At 37.9% G+C, this 18,483-nt stretch overlaps 1 protein-coding gene across 3 annotated transcripts in view; it reads right to left on the bottom strand.

Annotated features, from left to right (window-relative positions):
- Positions 1–2,249: 2,249 nt before the first annotated feature.
- The window catches only part of LRRIQ1 (leucine rich repeats and IQ motif containing 1), a 112,963-nt gene continuing 96,729 nt past the window's right edge, over positions 2,250–18,483 (bottom strand). For all 3 annotated transcript variants that reach the window (XM_069974090.1, XM_069974101.1, XM_069974107.1), the window contains 4 exons: positions 9,597–9,729; positions 6,580–6,640; positions 3,587–3,710; positions 2,250–2,655 (listed from right to left, as the gene is read on the bottom strand). In XM_069974090.1, coding sequence (XP_069830191.1) covers positions 2,522–2,655; positions 3,587–3,710; positions 6,580–6,640; positions 9,597–9,729 — 452 coding nt within the window. In that variant the 3' untranslated portion in view covers positions 2,250–2,521. The remainder of the gene's footprint in view (positions 2,656–3,586; positions 3,711–6,579; positions 6,641–9,596; positions 9,730–18,483) is intronic.

Here is an 18,483-nt window from a genome sequence, read left to right as displayed (position 1 = left end):
CGTAAGCCTGCGCCTGTTTGTGCGACTTTTTAAAAACTCGCAAATGATAAATTGGGCGCTACGAATTTTATATCTTATGCAAATTTTGGGTGAATACTCATAACAGGCAGATAAAAAAAAAGTCACATCTACAGGAACACTACTGTTACTAGTAATTTAAATGGCAGAAGCAGTGGGGGGACTGAAGGGGTAGGTTAGAGGAGTGGTGGCAAAGCAGGTAAAATCATACGTGCACCGCATACATATGTGTGCAGGAGAACAAATGTGGTGTTTTTAGTCAATTACTTTACATTACATTAATAAATGTGTCTGAAACAAAATCCGACAGTATTGGTAAATTTGCCTACTGAGAAGAAAATGGTGAGCCTTGCCCTTTAAAAAAGTTTAGTATGTTCTTGGATATAAATATCTAATGTATAAAAAATGTATGTGTGTGAATATAGATTTGTTCCAGAAGAAAATATAAAACATAAGCAAGACAAAACTCTTCAATGTACAATAGCTATTTGTGTAGAATGAAATCAGCATGAAATTTTGTTAACATTGTTTTATACAGAACGATCTACAATGATTTAGTGTTTTTTTTTCCAAAAGTAGAATGACAGTGTCTTCCTAATTAAAATATTAGGATGAAAAAAACAACACAAAAAAACACATAAAAATGTGGGGAATATTAGGCATAGCTTAATCCTATTCACACAGGTACAAAATACCAGCCTGGAATCTAAAACAGTTTAGAGACTCGTGATTTTACACTTAGAATTGTCTAGACTGGATACACACCAAACAGCCACACATTTGAGCAGGGCCGATTTAGAGTGGCACTAGAGATGAGCAAAATTACAGTAATAACAAAGCGAAGCTCTTCCTTATCTCTGCAATCCGCAGGCTGATAAGTGGAATTCAGAGAAAACAAAGCAATTTGCTTCATTTTTACAGTAAATTCACTCATCTCTACTTTCCGCTATTCCAACAACTATTTCCAATCTTTTGTAGTTTTCCATATGGACATAGTATATTTTATAAATAAACTAGCTTATAACCATGGCAAATTTCTAGGAAATTCCCAAGTGCATATGTTATTCTATGCAGTTCTGCAGTACCAGCCAATAGTATGCCAGCCTATTTTGGAAAAAATATGGAATGTGTGGTATGTATGGTTTGTGTTATCTCCACTACATTGGTATGAAGGGCTGACAGCTTTTATTGTCAGAGCAGTGGTTGGTTTTTCTGGTGCAGTAGAAAACCACCAGAAGAAAAGTGACATTTTGACTGATCACATTCATTTGAATGGGCCAGTTGAATATATCTGTTGCTTAAAGCCGAGCACTAAAGTACTGCCCGATCACCCCCAGTGTGACGATCTCCCCTCTGTGATGCGGCCCCATTGATTTTTACATTCACTTTAAATCTAGCTCTGGATTGTTGGACAGGAGAACACATCTTGCATCGTTCTGCCATTCATCCTGTCCAATAACTGATGTCTTATAAAAAAAAAGATAAAAAGCCTGATGACAACTGGTGTATTTTTGCCATCAGTTGTGGCATCAGTTATCAACAGTTTCTGCTAGAACGAAGGAGGTGAACTGCCTGATATACATAAACCCAGCTCAAGTTTATTATTTTAAAGTGACTGTACACACCATCTGCCCCGCCAAACTGCTTGTACTGTCGGATAACTGCTTTTAATCCAAGATCTGTCCTGGGGTTCGTTTGGCAGGTGATGCAGTTATTTTCCTACAAAAAACAACTTTTAAACCTGCAGCCCTGTGTCAAACTGGCGTGGCCTAGAGTCCCTGTGCCCTAGGTCTGCGATGCCCCTCCGTCCTTCCTCCCCACCCTCCTCATCATTAGGAATGCCCCAGGCAGGATTTCTTCTGCAGTGCAGTGTTCAGACAAGTGATGATTATGAGAAATCCTGCCTGGGACGTTCGTAATGGTGAAGAGGGCTGGGAGGAGGGACGGAGGGATGTTGCAAACCTAGGGCATGGGTACTTTAGGCCACGCTAGGCTGCAAGTTTAAAAGTTGTTTTTTACAACAATAACTGCATCACCTGCCGAACGGACCCCAGGACAGATCTTGGATTAAAAGCAGCTATCCGACGGTACAAGCGGTTTTTGGGGGGCAGATTGTGGATACAAAGATGCTTTAATTATTCTTGTTTACTATTTATTTGGGATAAATGTATACATGAATAACAGAGTAAACAGAGTATAGGAAATAACTTTTTATTCTCACATCCCCTACAAGAAATAACCAATCCCACATGTAAATACAGAAATATAAGTAAATATAATGCTGCAATGAAACCAGAAAATATATATAGATAGTATGGAGAACATAACAACATAGAACATATTACACAAATGTTACATAGCAGTTATAATAGAACCAGATTTCCTACTTTTCTTCAATAGCACTTACATTAATCTTGAGCTATTCATAGGATAGCATATACTTTGAATGTTAAATAAAAACACTAAATGATACATCTCTGCATCTTGAAAAAAATTAACAAAACTATTTAATAGCCTTTCCTTTCTTTTTCCCTCCTCCCCAACCACCACTAAATTGAGCTGGATTGTCTCGAAATGAGATGCGTTCCTTTCGTTGAGGTCCGATATTCGTTTTTACTGGTACTAATAAGTTTCTCTCTGAAGAACAAAAAATAAATACAAACAGATTAACAAACAAACAAAGAGTAGATTGTAATAAAACTGGCATTGTTTTCTCAAACAGTTCACTTCTAGATGATGGTTCTAAGCCAGACAGTACTGTTTTGGGCATTTAGATCTATTAGAAACTGTTAACAGCGTTATATGTGTTATAACAGTGATTGGCTCCCTTTATTGTAATTTTATTGGGAATCCAAATGTTTACTATAACAGACATGTTAGGAAAGCTGACAGCTCCACTTTAACTCCTTACTCAACAAGACGTACATTGTGCTGTTAAGGGCGAATGGAATGGGAGCGGGAATCAAGCCCGCTCTATACTGGTGGCTGCCCACTGCAATTAACAGCACACACAAAGCGATTGTTCTATTCTGGTTATTAACTATTTAAATGCAGCTGTCAAAGTTCCCATCAGCAAGTAAATGTACATCGGTGGTAGTATAGTGGGAAGGATCTGTTTCTTCCTGATCCGTTGTCATGGCTGTATTAGGCCCTTTGTGGCTGCCATGATTGATCTATTTCTACAGCACGTTAAAAATTTATATCACCCCCTTCAATCAAGATAACATATAATTTAGATTACACAGTGAATGGCGTAAAAAAAATACCATGCCCCCCATAGTTGCAAAATTGCAATTTTTGGAGGGAAACTTGAAGAGTGTCATTACAAAGGACAATTTGTCCTGCAAACAAGCTCTGTAGATAGACCAACATAATTCGGCTATGTAAAGTAGATGGAAAAATGAAGGCATTATGGCTTTTAGAAACCAAAGAGCAATGACACCCGCTGTTATTAATAACTTTTCACATGTCTGATGACATGTCAAAAGTTATTTGTAGTGAAAGGTATGCTTGGAAGGGTTAAAATATGATGCAGTAGGAATATATTCTATCTAAATACATTACTTACTAGATGATGTCTCAGAACTTCTTTGAGTTCTCACTTTCTCCTCTCTGTTGTGAGATAATGTGCTGCCAGATTTCACAGACAAGAGGTCTATGTCATCAGCTTCTTTGCTTAAAGGTCTTTTAGTCTAAAATGTGTGACAAATCAAACAGTTCATACTATTTCAAGTGCATAGATCATACATTACCAGTAACAAAACACATGTTCATGCATAGACCAATTAAAGGGGCTATCCAGCACTACAAAAACATGGCCATTTTTTCCAGAGACAGCCCCACTCTTGCCTCCAGCTTGGGCGGGGTTTTGCTGCTCAGTTCCATTGAAGTGAATGGAGCTTAATTGCAAACTGCACCTGAACTGTAGACAAGAGTCGTGTTGTCTCTGATAGAAAAAGGCCATGTTTTTGTAGCACTGGATAACTTTAACATCTAAACAACACATTCACACTTCACAACTCAACTTTGCAGCTATATACATATATAGAGTTGTATTAGAGTGAATTAGATTACTTATCTAGCTCTAAATTTTACTATTTTATAGTACAGAACATTACTAAAGGCTCAACTGAGCTTCTAGAGTCCAGTAAGAGAGGCAGGTGTTCCTGTATAAGATAATTCTACAATGTCAGAATAGAAATCTCTAGAGTAAGCATAAAATACCACATCTGATTTCTTCCAAAGACTGCGCCACCAGGTGAAAATACAATTTCTACTACTTAGGTTTAATAATGAGAGATGCGATCTAACTAGTTGCTATAGCTGGCACTGACTATTCTGTCTGCACTAGTTTCTAATGTGGGAATCCATTGTTGTCTTCCAGTGATACATTTAACCCTTTAAGGACATGGCCCATTTTCGTTTTTACGTTTTCGGTTTTTCCTCCTTGTGTTTAAAAGGTCATAGCACTTGCATTTTTCCACCTAGAAACCCACATGACCCCTTATTTCTTGCGTCACTAATTGTACTTTGCAATTACAGGCTGAATTTTTGCATAAAGTACACTGCGAAACCAGAAAAAAATTCAAAGTGTGGTGAAATTGAAAAAAAAAACGCATTTCTTTTATTTGGGGGAAATGTGTTTTTACGCCATTCGCCCTGGGGTAAAACTGACTTGTTATGCATGTTCCTCAAGTCGTTACGATTAAAACGATATATAACATGTATAACTTATATTGTATCGGATGGCCTGTAAAAAATTCAAACCGTTGTTAACCAATATACATTCCTTAAAATCGCTCCATTCCCAGGCTTATAGCGCTTTTATCCTTTGGTCTATGGGGCTGTGCGAGGTGTCATTTTTTGCGCCATGATGTGATCTTTCTATCGGTACCTTGATTGCCCATATACGTCTTTTTGATCGCTTTTTATTACATTTTTTCTGGATTTGATGCGACCAAAAATGCGCAATTTTGCACTTTGGGATTTTTTTGCGCTGACGCCGTTTACCGTACGAGATCAGGAATGTGATTAATTAATAGTTCGGGCGATTACGCACGCGGCGATACCAAACATGTTTATTTATTTGTTTACTTTTATTTAAAACCTGGGAAAAGGGGGGTGATTCAGACTTTTATTAGGGGAGGGGGATTTTTACTATTAACAACACGTTTTTTTTTTTTTTTTTACACATATACTAGAAGCCCCCCTGGGGGACTTCTAGTATATACACTTGGATCTCTCATAGAGATCTCTGCAGCATAGATATGCTGCAGAGATCCATGAGATCGGCACTCGTTTGCTTTCGGCTGCTGCAGCCGGAAACAAACGAGTGCCGAGCTGAGGACGGCGCCATCTTGGACGCGTCCCCGGCCGGCATCAGTAACGGAGATCGCTCCTCCGGGACAAGGTCCCGGAGGAGCGATCTCCCCCACTAGACACCAGGGAAACGTTGCCTCCGGTAATCGGAGGCAGCTGTCAACTTTGACAGCTGCCTCCGATTAGCTAATTAGCGGGCACGGCGATCGGACCGTGCCCGCTAATAGCGGCGGTCCCGGGCTACACGCGGCACCCGGGATCGCGGCACTTCAAAGCGGGGCCGCCGCGCGGCCCCGCTTTGAAGTGCTAATGAGGACATAGGACGTACCGGTACGTCCTATGTCCTTAAGAGGTTAAAAATCTAACTGCAACTCTGCTGCAGACCAGCCCATAAACATGTGCCCAAAGAAGAGATTTTACTCTTAGGCTATGTTCACACAACGTCAAAAATGGAGAAAAAACATCCGATATTGCTATTTAAAAAAACGTCCGTTTTTGCAGAAATTTAACTGACTTCAATGCAATTGCATTGAAGTCAATGGGAAGACGGACGTCCTATGCACACAATGCATTGAAAAACGGACGTTTTTGCCGTGAACGTCAAAATAATAAACATGAACATTATTTTCGGGCGTTTTGTATTAGTTGCTCACACACAGTTCTTCTATTGTCACCGTTGTTTCTCCGTTTTTACTATTAAATTCAATGGATTTTTCAATTAAGCCTCAACCAAAGGGCAATTAGTAACCCCAAACTAAGATAATGTGCAAACACCTGTCATTGCACTAAGGGGATGCCAGGCTTCTAAAAACATCCGTTATTTTAGACTCAAAATAACGGACGTAATTTTAAACGGAGCTGAAAAAAACATTGTGTGAACATAGCCTTACATTGGCGGATCTATATAGGAACAAAAAAAACTGCAAAACAATGTGATAAGTAACAACCCAATAATGCAGGAGGCACAAATAATCAATATGTAAACACTACCTCTGCCTTCTGGTTCCTGATGGAAACCATGTAAGCAATCTACACATCTACACAGCATACTAACAAACACCTTGATACAATTATAGATCTCTTATTTCTGGTTTGCCATCTACAATTAGTATTGTCATACAATGTTCTGTGGTGTGTTTAACACATGGCCATTTACTGTTTGTAAATGCATGCATAATACTTAGTGGTTAATATAACATCAGATAACAATCCTTAGGGGAACAATAAGGGATAATATCTTACCACAAGCTGGACACGTCCTCCATTCAGAACATTGTGGTTTAGTTCAGGCAAGAAAGGCTTACTGCAGAAAAAAGAAAATGAAATTATACAAATTTTTATCTATCTATCTATCTATCTATCTATCTATCTATCTATCCTTAGTAATTTCAGCAGCACAGGAAAAATACGGGTGCCAGGCAAATACTCCAACCATGAGTCTACAGTATATATGTAAAAAAGCTTGGCGGCACTTTGTGAATAAATGTAAAGCCTTTTTTTCACCTCGTCTGGAGTGCCGCCAAGCTACTTTACCTACCTACCTATCTATCTATCTATCTTACTCCAGGTAGACAGAAGTAGGATTTTATTTGTGATAATGAATTTCTTAGCAGTGTGTGCACGCTCCCCTCCCGTGCACACACTGCTAAGCCACAGGTAGTATGACCAACATATGATTCTGTTCTCCTTATGTTTACTATAATAGGCCACTGGGTTTTTGTGTAATAATTTTCAATAAGGGGATTGTGCAATGAATCATTACTTATAGATCACTGCCTATCTTGTTTACTGATTCTTGTGCAATACTATCTTTATTTCCCTGTGGATCATTTTTTGTCTCTAGTACATGGCTATATGGCTTATTTTACCTGTATGTGCAATTATGTTTTTATGAAATTCTGTGAATAAAGATTATTTATATTGAATACATAAGTGTCCTTATTGTAGGAGGTATTGTAGTGGGCTGAGGGACCAGCCTAGTTGTGGTTAGTGTAGGAGTATAATGAATTTCTATGTATACTTTTGTTACAAACATAAAAGGTATTCTTATCACAACAATTAAACAGCTAAAACAGTGGGTAAAGAAAAGTTAAAGTGGTTGGCCACTTTATAATAAAGTTGTTCAGTGTACAGTATTAGGCTATGTTCACACAACATAAATTTTTGTAAAAAGTACGTCCGTTGTTGAAATCAGCAACAACGGCCATACTTTTTGCCAAAAGATACGTTGCCTATTTTTCTATGGGACCCCGGCCCGTATACACATAGTATATGCTCCGGCTGGGATCTCTTGCGGTTCCGCATACAACTGGCATGTCAGTTTTCATGGAACCCATGTCAGTTCACACTGTGGAGTGAGGGCGTCAGGCTGCTCGCTCCATAGCGTGCAGTGGAGTGTAACAACAGCCGTGATTCCCACGGAACTTACGTAGTGCTGCCTTTTGAGGGAATCCCATCCGGAGTGTATACACATGGGTGAAATTTATGAAAGGGTGTAAATATACACCTGGTGTAAACTGCCCACAGCAACCAATCACAGCTTAGCTTTCAGCTCTGATAAAATATAAAAGGAACTGTGATTGGTCGCTGTGGGCAGTTTACACCAGGTGTATATTCACGCCCTTTCATAAATCTCCCCCATAGTATACAATCCGTCCGGGATCCGTAGCAGCGCCATAGAAAACTGACATGTCAGTTTTCCGCGGCCGCTATTAAGTGAATAGCGGCCGCAGAAAACCCGCACGCTCCATAGTGTGCAGTGGAGAGTTCTGATGTGGGCACGCATGGATGCGACCGCATCAGAACTCTGCGGTGCTAAAGATCATCCGGCCGGTACTGCCTGGCCGGGTCACGGAACAGCCAGTCCTATACAGCGTATGAACATGGCCTATTACTGTAACTTCAACATAAGTTGCTTCCGTACAAAAACAAGAAATACATGTGTATGTGTTGTATAAAATCATGATTAAGGACTAGATGGTCTGAAATGTGTTGGTGTTTTAAAAAGCATAAAAATAAAGAACAAATTTGTTTTAAAAGACCTGGAGTGGATTAATTTCAGTATTTATTTTTTTTACTAATACCGTACGCTGGTTTTCTGCTAGCCTTTCTGAGCTTCTTTCAGTGTTATCAGTATCAAATCCAGGAAAATTGTAATAAAAAGTGATCAAAAAGTCGCATTTTTCGCAAACAAGGTACCGATAGAAAGTACAGGTCATGGCGCAACAAATGACACCTCACATAGCCCCATAGACCAAAGAATAAAAGCACTATAAGCATGGTAATAGAGCAATTTTAAGGAACATTTTTTTTTTTTTAAAAGGTTTTAATTTTTTAAACGCCATTAAATGAAATAAAAGTTACACAAGTTACATATCGTTGTAATCGTACTAACTTGAGGAACATGTATAACAAGTAAGTTTTACCCTTGGGCGAATGGTGTAAGCACAACCACCCTCCCCCCCAAATAAAGAAAAAAAAGCGTTTCATTTTCAATTTCACCACACATATAATTTTTTTCTGGTTTTTCAGCATACTTTATGCAACAATTACGCCTGGCAAGTACAATTAGTGGTGCAAAAATAAGGGCTCATGTGAGTATCTATGTAAAAAAAAGAGGAAAAAACAAAAGCGCAAAAATGGAAATTGTCTCTATCCTTAAGGGGTTAAATGGAATAGGAAATAAAAGGAAAGAATATGGGCTTCCAATAGTTGATTAAACTATTGTCTTTATTTAGTGTTACCTTTCTAGGAGCTGGAGTGAGTTTGTACATGGCATACATAGTGCTGGTGTTTTCTAGAAGCTAAAAAGTACATCTTGGGAAAACTTTCAGCATGATTACTACTCCGTTGACTATTTTTTAGTTTTTTGTTTTAGCATTTCTCCAGCAGAAGTCATATGTGCACTATGCTTGGTATATATGACTTGCTTTCTGTTGCAGAAAATTTTCACGTCTAGATATTCAGTGTATCAATGGGTCAGAAAAGAAGCATGTCAAAAGAGTTGGTGTTAACAGAACCTTCTTTCTACTGATATTTAATATGCTATCATCAAATTGCACAGTGCAGTATTTTTCCAATTATGTTCTACTATACTTTTTAGGCAATGTACAAAATTACTTATATAACACATAAATGCTATTTGGTTTGTCTATCTAAGAGTATGTCACCTGACGAAAAAGCCCCAATATGAAGCAACTAAACTGTAAAAGGATCTGTACTCTGTACTATCAACTTAGTTAAGAAATAGAGGCCATTACCATTTGGTTGTTGCAGGATTGGTTGTATTTATATCTCCACACTGTGTATGAAGCCACTGATAAGTAAGCTCTCTGCTTCTTGCTAGTGCTTCAGAGGGAAGTTCCTTTAAATAGTATAATTCCTCTTCTTTACCTAAGGAAAAGTTATACAGCATATTAAGATAGATAGATAGATAGATAGATAGATAGATAGATAGATAGATAGATAAAATCACACATTACAACAATAAAAAAACTAATCATGGCTATCTTAAACATGGTCAACATAATAAAGCCCTTTATTAGTAATGTAGGTGACTATGTCAGATCTTGGTTATCTAGTGTAAGTGAACTTTTCAAAAGTTCGGCATGTTGGGTGAAATTCAAGTGTACGTAAACTTAACCAACAACCCTAAGACTCATGTATAACAAGGGGAATATATCAAGAATGGCATTTCAGACACCACTCTAATATCAAATTCCCAACACTCCCCAACCCACAGACAGGGAGGACCAGCTTATCCTTGCACAATGCCATGCCCCCGGGTAAAAAGTCACACAAGTTTTGGGCAAGCCCCAGTAAGAGCTAAAAAAAGCCCTGCATGGCACTGTTAGGTGACCTATGAGTGTCTTTTAAAAGACCTAGAGAGTATTTAAGTAATGACTATCTTATAAAAAAAAACCCACATCATTTTGTGATACTGTTTAAGGAGATGTAATGCTAATTGTGTCTATGTGGCACTACCCAATAGTCTATGCAAATGGCAGCCTGTTTTGCTGGAATGTTGTGATATAGTATTGAATTTGTATAAAAATAAGTTGTAATACTTTTATATTTTAAATCCATGAAGCATGGACAAGGATAGTTTTATACCTGGTTGTTGTGTGTGCACGCATTCCAAAAAGGTGTACAAAATGTTAAATTAGGCTCTACTTGCTGCTTCATAGTATGAAGAAATATATTATTTTTACCATTTCCCATCCTAGGAAAATAATTTTAACGGCCATTGCTTTAGAAGCATTAGCCATTAAGGAGAGACTGAATAGCTGAACACAGAAATAGAAACCCACATAGGAAAAAGGCAGTATTTAGGTAGTAATCACAGTAAATAAACGGTAAGATCTGAATCAAGTTATTTAAAAGGCAGAGTCGGAAAAACAAACTCCTCTAAGATGGAGAAATCGCTTCCCAAGATTTGTAAATGCATTTGTCCTGTGGGCAAGTAGCTACTCAAAACCAGCTGCCATGACAAAATCTTTTATCCAGTGCAAAAAATAAGCTATTGTTTATTGATCAATCGGCAGATAAAGAAAAACAGAGAGATTGATATCTTGTGTGTGTTACAACCCAATGCCAATCTCCTAGATTGCTCCCAGAAATGTTGGCTAGTTGAAAAGTGTATGCTATAAACATACAAGTAGCCAGTCTGTTTGTATGGTAGCGTTCGCTAATATCAGGTTGTCGGTAGAAGAAATGGCATGAAAAATATTATAAACAAATGTCTCAGTGCTAATATTCCAAAAGAAAAGTTTAGCAAGAAACTTAATCCTTAAGATATCTATAATATTTTTGTCTATATGAGGAACAGATTCCAGACTATTTCACTTTTATTGTCTTTTTATAATAAATTATGAAAGCTGATAAATAGCTATAAAATGTTATAAAAGACCTATAATACCAAATTTATGTAAACAATTCCCACTATAATAATTAATACTAAAAGGAAACAGGCGTCTTACAACAGTGTAAAGAATCACTCTTCTTTGTATATTGATCATAATTTTGCCTATATACAGGGGAACTGCTTCAAAAAGATCAACAAACAACACTAAAAAGTGATCTTCTGGGGCCAGGAGTGGTCATTTTGAAGACAAAATATGGTGTGAGCTACCAGTGTGATTCATCACATTAAATCAGTGCACATTAAAGACCTATTAAAATGGTCAAGTAAGCATATGTATTTGCAAATAAACTAGATACTGTAACTCAATGCCACTAGGAACTTCTGAAGACAATAGAAGATGGTAACAAACCAAAGCGAGTTCTTGAGTGGATGTCAACTTGCTTTAGCTTGACCATGAATAAAAACATGCCAAAACCAGAGTATAGCTAAGAATATACACACTTATTCAACCAAAAAGAAAGAAAATCAAGGTGACAAGCAAAGAAAAAAGAAAGAAAGACAGTGGGAAAAGGGAAAAATAAGAGAGGGGGAAATTGTGATCCACAAGAACATGAACGCAAGGGGCCCTAAAAGGCAAGCAAGGCGTCAAAGCAGGAAACCTGGGTGCCCTGGGGCGACAGCGATGGTACTGTACAAATGAAAGAGCAGAACAGTGTGAAGGGGCTGGGAAAAAGTGGGGAGGGTAAGAAAGGCTAGCCAGGAATACCAAGTAGATATGTATTTGGATATCTACTGGGGGGTCGCAGCAAGAAGTTCTTCCATGTGTTAGGTATGGGTAATTTCTGCAAACCATTCTTCCAAAGATGAAAGAACCAATGCCTTGGAAAGATAGTTTTGGCAGCCTGTAATAAGTGGTGCGCCCATGATTTCTTATATTTCAACTGGGCCATTAGGAACATAAATAAGAGGGATGATTCTGGCGTGTTGGGGATGAGCACTTTTATTACTTTAGAAATGCCCTGCAGCACAGTTTTTTCAGTAGGGTATAAGTTGTGGACATCCCTAACAAATTTAAAGCATAGTGCCTTCTGCGGTGTTACACCTCTTTGTACCATCTAAAGAAAGATGCAAACATTCTATATCACCTAGTCAGAATTTTGTAGCAAGTTTATTGTGCTCTCGAGGTGGTCGCAGGCCATGTTTATGCACACCAGATATTCTTCAATCACATGCAAGGACAAGAATAGAGTAAGGCAGAAATACACTATATGGAAAAGTTCACTAAATTTGACTGTGTTCCATCAATGGATAATCAATACCATCAGGACGTTTGGATGAATTCACATGTAAAGTGTAAGGATAGCCATGTACACAACTGAACCAATGAACAATGAACCAATATGTGAATAGCCGAATAGTCTTGGGACCCTGGTTTAGTGTATTCTGGCTCATATCTGGTAAGGTTGAGGAATGGGAGATGCATGTGAATATACAATCCATTCTTAATTGCATGCAACATATGATTAAGATATGAGCCAGTTATTGAGCTAAGCACATATGTCAACCCTTTAAAAAATAATTACGCACTTGCTTTTATATGTAATTTGCCATAGAGGGCTTCTCATGAATGCTATCCTGTTTCATCAAGAATGGACAGTAACGTGAAATTAGAATCAGAAGTAGAACTATCGTTCGCAATACCATTTCATTATTGTCACAACACATGACTGTGGCTGCACAGAATGAAGATTACTAGATCTCATAGCACGTTTGCAATCTGCAGACAATAACAGAGGAAAAATTCCAAGGGAGTGAGCCAGGGTATTTAGAAACATGTGAGAAGGATGGTCTGAGCCAATAATAAATATGGAAACTTAATTATGAAGTGATATCACATCTGCTACATCCAGCAGGACATCAAAGTAAATGGTATGTTCACTTATAAGAATTTTGTGTAAATACTCTTATCTGATTGGCTGCAAAGCAGTAAACCAAACCAGTATCCACAATACTAGTTGTTTCCTATGACATATGGTCATTATTTCAGCATATAAACATACTTGTCAGAAGAAGTCATCAAATGAATGGTGTAAGTGTCCAAAACCATTATAGTGGGATAAGTTAATAATTACACTACAAACTGAAACCAACATAACACTTTTATGGGTTCACCAGAAGCCAAGTGCCTATATCACATCTCAGCTTCAGATGGAGAAGAAAGAAGAAGAAAGTGAAGAAGAAAAGGTGAGACACAATACTGTGACACATTTTCCTAGGTTACTCAATGATGTGCAGGGGCCAACTATTGGTGCTGAGACTGGTAGATGAGCATATAAGGTAGACCAACATACATTTCTAATACAGTGGTGCCTTGGATTACGAGCATGATTCGTTCCGGGACCGTGCTTGTAATCCAAATCACTCTTAAACTAAACAAATTGTCCCATAAAAAACCATTGAAATGCAGACAATTGGTTCCACACCCCAAAAATAATGATTATTTATTCTTAATAACATGTAAGACAAATGAAACAAAAATTTAGAAACAGCAGAATATGTGATATTATTAGTTACTGTGCATGAATGGAGAGGATGGGAAACACAGAAGCTGCAGGGAGCATGCAGCACCCTCTGTCTGGGAGAGAGGGGTTACAGCTAGGGAGAGATTACCTCCACACTCCTGTCCCCTGATGCAAGCCCCAGCCTGAAGTGGATCTGCTATGATTTGGAATGTGAGGAAGACTTCCTGGGTCAAAGTATAGTGCTGTAGACCCTGCTATGCAGACCATGCCCCTCCCCACTCCCCCTCCCACCCAGTACAGGGAGCTCTTAAACCAAAGCAATGCTCTTAAACCAAGTCACAATTTTGAAAAACTGTGATCTCTTCTTGCAAAACACTCTTAATCCAAGTTACTCTTAAACCAAGGTACCACTGTATTTAACAAGTGCCAGCCTGAAAACTATAGTCCTTTAAGTTTAACCTCTATTGTTTGTAAAAACACAGTTTTCTAAGAGAGGTTCCAGCATGGATAGGGTAAATTGTAGGAACACATAAACAGTATTGTATCTTGATTTTGTTTTTAAGTATTTGATACTGTGCCACGTAAAAGGTTAGGGCAAAAAGAATGATTGGGCTGGGGTAACTGGTTCAGTAATAGAAAACATTATAACTGGGTCACTGTTAGTAGGGGGGTACCATATTTATTGGGCCATATTACAGAAATGTAAAGAAAAAAATAATAAGGATTAAGTAATGGCAATCATATACTAGCAATAATAGGCTATTATTAGTGATGAGTTTGATGCTTGGCCAAACATAGAGCTTAATGCTTGATCGAGATTGATACTCGACGGAGCACCTGCTTGCATACACTTTCTGTAACCACTTGGCAGTCAGTTAAATCTCTTGCCTGCTGCAGGAAAATAAAGGGGGCAACTGGTTAAATGCTCGAGTCTCCCATTACTTTTAATGGGGTTTGTAACTAGAGCATTTAAAAATGCTTGGCTTGGGTAACAAGCACTTGAGCATTTTAGTGCTTGCTCAACACTAGTTATTTTGTGTTATGTATTAGTGCTTGCTAAACACTAGTTATTAAGTATATGAAAACATCAAGGCAACTTGGTGAAGTCTAATGCAGATCTCTCCCTTCATTTTGTCAGAAATTAGATTGGTTGATCTCCATCAATTTCTGAAAGATTTGATTTGATTTTTTCTTAAAGGATTTTTCCATGGCTTCTCAGAAAAGGAAGTGTGTGAATGTGTGGCTCCCAACAGGTCTTGTATAAGATCATCAGCGGTGTAATGCCTGTATAAAGGTCCAGCTTAAAAACAGGTAATATACAAATAGCCACAAAGGCAAAAGGTATAACTGTACACTAGGATAAGAAAATATCTTCCTTAAACCTCCTTCAAATGTCCGTAAAAAGTTAAAAGGTCATAGTTAAAAAGGTAGGAATGGTCAAAATGATAAGAGTACATAATTTTCCTGGATGTTACTGATGTTACCTCTGTAACATCCGCAAATTACATAAGCCCCCATAGACATGTATGGGTGAAACCGTACCACAACTATGGCCATACTAGGGGTTCCGTAAAACTACAAACAATCCATTCAAAATCAATGGGCTCTAAAGTTGTCTGTAATTATTGACAAACTTATAGAATGTGTGAATAAGGCCTAAATTTGCAACTGAAAGTCAAATGACAGATCAGAGATAACAGATTTATAAACATTGTATATACACATATTTAAGTGTTATACGTTTTGTTACATTTCCTATTGCATCGTTCTGCCCCTATGTTTAGCTTGTACATCGGAAAAGCTTCAGACATGCATGCTAATCATGTACAAAGTGATCCATTATCAGGCAGAAGCCTCTTGGCTGGTACACATCAGTTTACTGCAAAATGGAGCATGAAATACCATAGGAGACTATGCTATTTCACACTTTGGAAATAGCATATGTTTTTTCACTGTCTCTTTATGGAAACTATGACTGGAGCTTCCCGAGGCAGAAATGGAAAAGCCAATGCATATATAGCTCAATAGCTGGCACTGATTACTTTTATATAGTCCATAAAGGGTTAATTCATAGTTATGTGTTACTCTGCAGCCGGCAGTACCATCAGATCACCAGAGGAGACGACAAGCTTCAAAGTTCCATTTAAGGACAGTTACTATATCGAGATAATCACCATATATAGACTGTCAGTATATGCATAGTTGCATCATCTAAGCTTTCCTGAGGCTTCTTTCTGGGGGCTAGCAATTTATCTCACTGTATACTGGGAAAAATTGTAGCTTTCTGTCAAACATGTCTATTACAGTGCTCCAGATGTACATCTCCCACAGAAAGCTGAAATGGGATGTAAGGGGGCCATGTGGCCATAATTTCAATACAATATATGAACATGTTAATATTATTACTATTAAGACTGGACCATAAGCATAGCAGAGGATCACATTCTCACACAAAAAATGGACCCTACAAACTCAGGTTCTGATACAAAAATCCCCCGTACATCTTCCGTCTGCTTCGATGTACGGTGACGTCAGTGCTTCTGGGCAGAGCTTTGACCCATACATAGAAGAGCTTTCCATCGCATGTGCAGTGTTCCTGTTATATTCACACTACACATGCGCTAGCCTCTCTGGGTATGGCTACGTAATCGTACCCGTACTCAGAAGATAAAGTGCACTGCTAAAGCTGCAACTGCTAAGATAGATAAAGTTACATATAGTTACATAAAGAAATGATACAGAACCACCCCTCCGCACCACCCTCCTCATCATTAGGAAAGCCATTGGCAGGATTTTTCCTATTCCTTTGCAGTGAACATTGCACAGGTGCCTTAACGATCCAGCCCATGTGCCATGTTCACATAGCTGATGAATAGGAAAAAACCTGCCTGGAGCATTCCTAATGATAAAAAGGGCGGGGAGGAGGGACAGAGAGGTTGTGCCAGCTTAATGCGTAGTCAGTGACACTTTAAGGGATATAGGTTGTCCAAGTAGGCTAATGGAGATCCAACCCCTAAAGCAAATTACAAATAAAAAGTAAAAATATATCTAAAATGAAAAGAACACTATAAAAGTAAATCCAGACCCATAAAAGCATCAAAAATATGCACCATCCTTGGATGTGTTACACAAATACAGAAGTAAAAGTATGTGGATATACCTGTATTCTACTGTTTTTTAGAAAATGAAATGTTCCGAATAAAATATGTATAAAAGTATATCCCCTACCTAAGGAATCACACCTTCATTATAAATACATATTCTGCAGCACTTTACAATTCTGGAGGCTACATATAAAGACAAAATCAGACACTGCAGAGATGGGCTATCTTCGCACGGTTTTTCTTGCCCATCATTTTGAGTCCAAAAAACAACAGCTGCAGATGCGTTTCGACCAAGAGGCCTTACTCATAACTATGAGTAAGGCCTCTTGGCCGAAACGCGTCAGCTACTGCTGTTAAATCTGTTTATATGTGAAGACTGAAATAAAATTTTCCTGGATGGTATTCTGGATTGCTGGCTTAATATTACTAATTCATGGTAAAGCTTGCACTGCCGAGCATCGGACAGGTAAAGATAATGCAGGTGTGGTGAGCTGGAACTTCTCCATACTACAACAACTAAAAAATAATGCCCACTGTTTGCAAAAGACATCCAAAAATAATAGTCATTATCATTATTTTGGTGTCCACACAGATAATGTCCGTTTTTTTATACATTGTGTGCATTGGACGTCTGTCATCCTATTGCATTGCAGTCAGTTAAATCGCGGCAATGACAGATGTTTTTTAAATAGAAAAGACTGATGCCTTTACAAATTTTTTTGATGTTGTGTGAACATAGCCTAACACATGTAACCGTCAAGTTGAACATGAGGAGTGAGGGCCCTGCTCGCAAGAGCTTACAATCTATAAATATAAATTCCATCTTTCAGTGTTTCTCTCTTGGAATTTTAATGTTGAGTAGTGTGCTATTCATATAAAACAAAGTTGCAAGCTACTTTATTATAGCACCTGCTTTCCCTGTTGCCATTTGGAGAAAACAACTACACAACTTTCTTTCATTATCCACTCTCACAATAGTGTGGCCATAAACAATACATTTCCTCATAGGAAGCAGATGTGAGAAAAGTCAATATCCCTGCCCTGAAATCCACTATTATCTTACTAAGATAGTGTTTTGGAGAACAGAAGAACAGTATATTAAGTATGAATTGCAATATACACAGTCCCACATTTCTACAAGTAAATGTTCCTCAAATGTGGAACTTTATTTTGAACAATTGTGTCAAAAAATAAATAAATAAATATATATATATATATATATATATATATATATATATACACCAACATATATATATATATATATATATGTTTTTGTGTATGTTTTTTTTATTCACAATAAAAATACAAATATTACACTTTTTAGGCTCCTTTTGGGCACATTGTTCATCCCCATTCAGATATGTTTATTTTTAATGTTAAAATCTACTTCCAATATCTTTTGAGGTAGAGAAGGAAACTTAGCTAAAAAGCAGGAGTCATGCCTATTATCTGCTGCTCTCAAGGGTATCATGTAATCTGAGGTCACAATCGAGGCAACAGAAGCAATGTCACAATATCAGAGAATGGGCCAATTCAGGGCTCCCCTGGACAGACTGAAAGGTCAGGTCTTATGGCACATAATTGTATTAAAAAACAGCTCCGTGCACACTTTTAGAAATGTCATCTGAACAAACAACATAGGGTCATCTGCAGGTTA

Source organism: Dendropsophus ebraccatus, chromosome 1, assembly GCF_027789765.1.
Source record: "Dendropsophus ebraccatus isolate aDenEbr1 chromosome 1, aDenEbr1.pat, whole genome shotgun sequence".
Lineage (NCBI taxonomy): Eukaryota > Metazoa > Chordata > Amphibia > Anura > Hylidae > Dendropsophus > Dendropsophus ebraccatus.
This window is presented reverse-complemented; position numbering and strand designations above follow the sequence as displayed.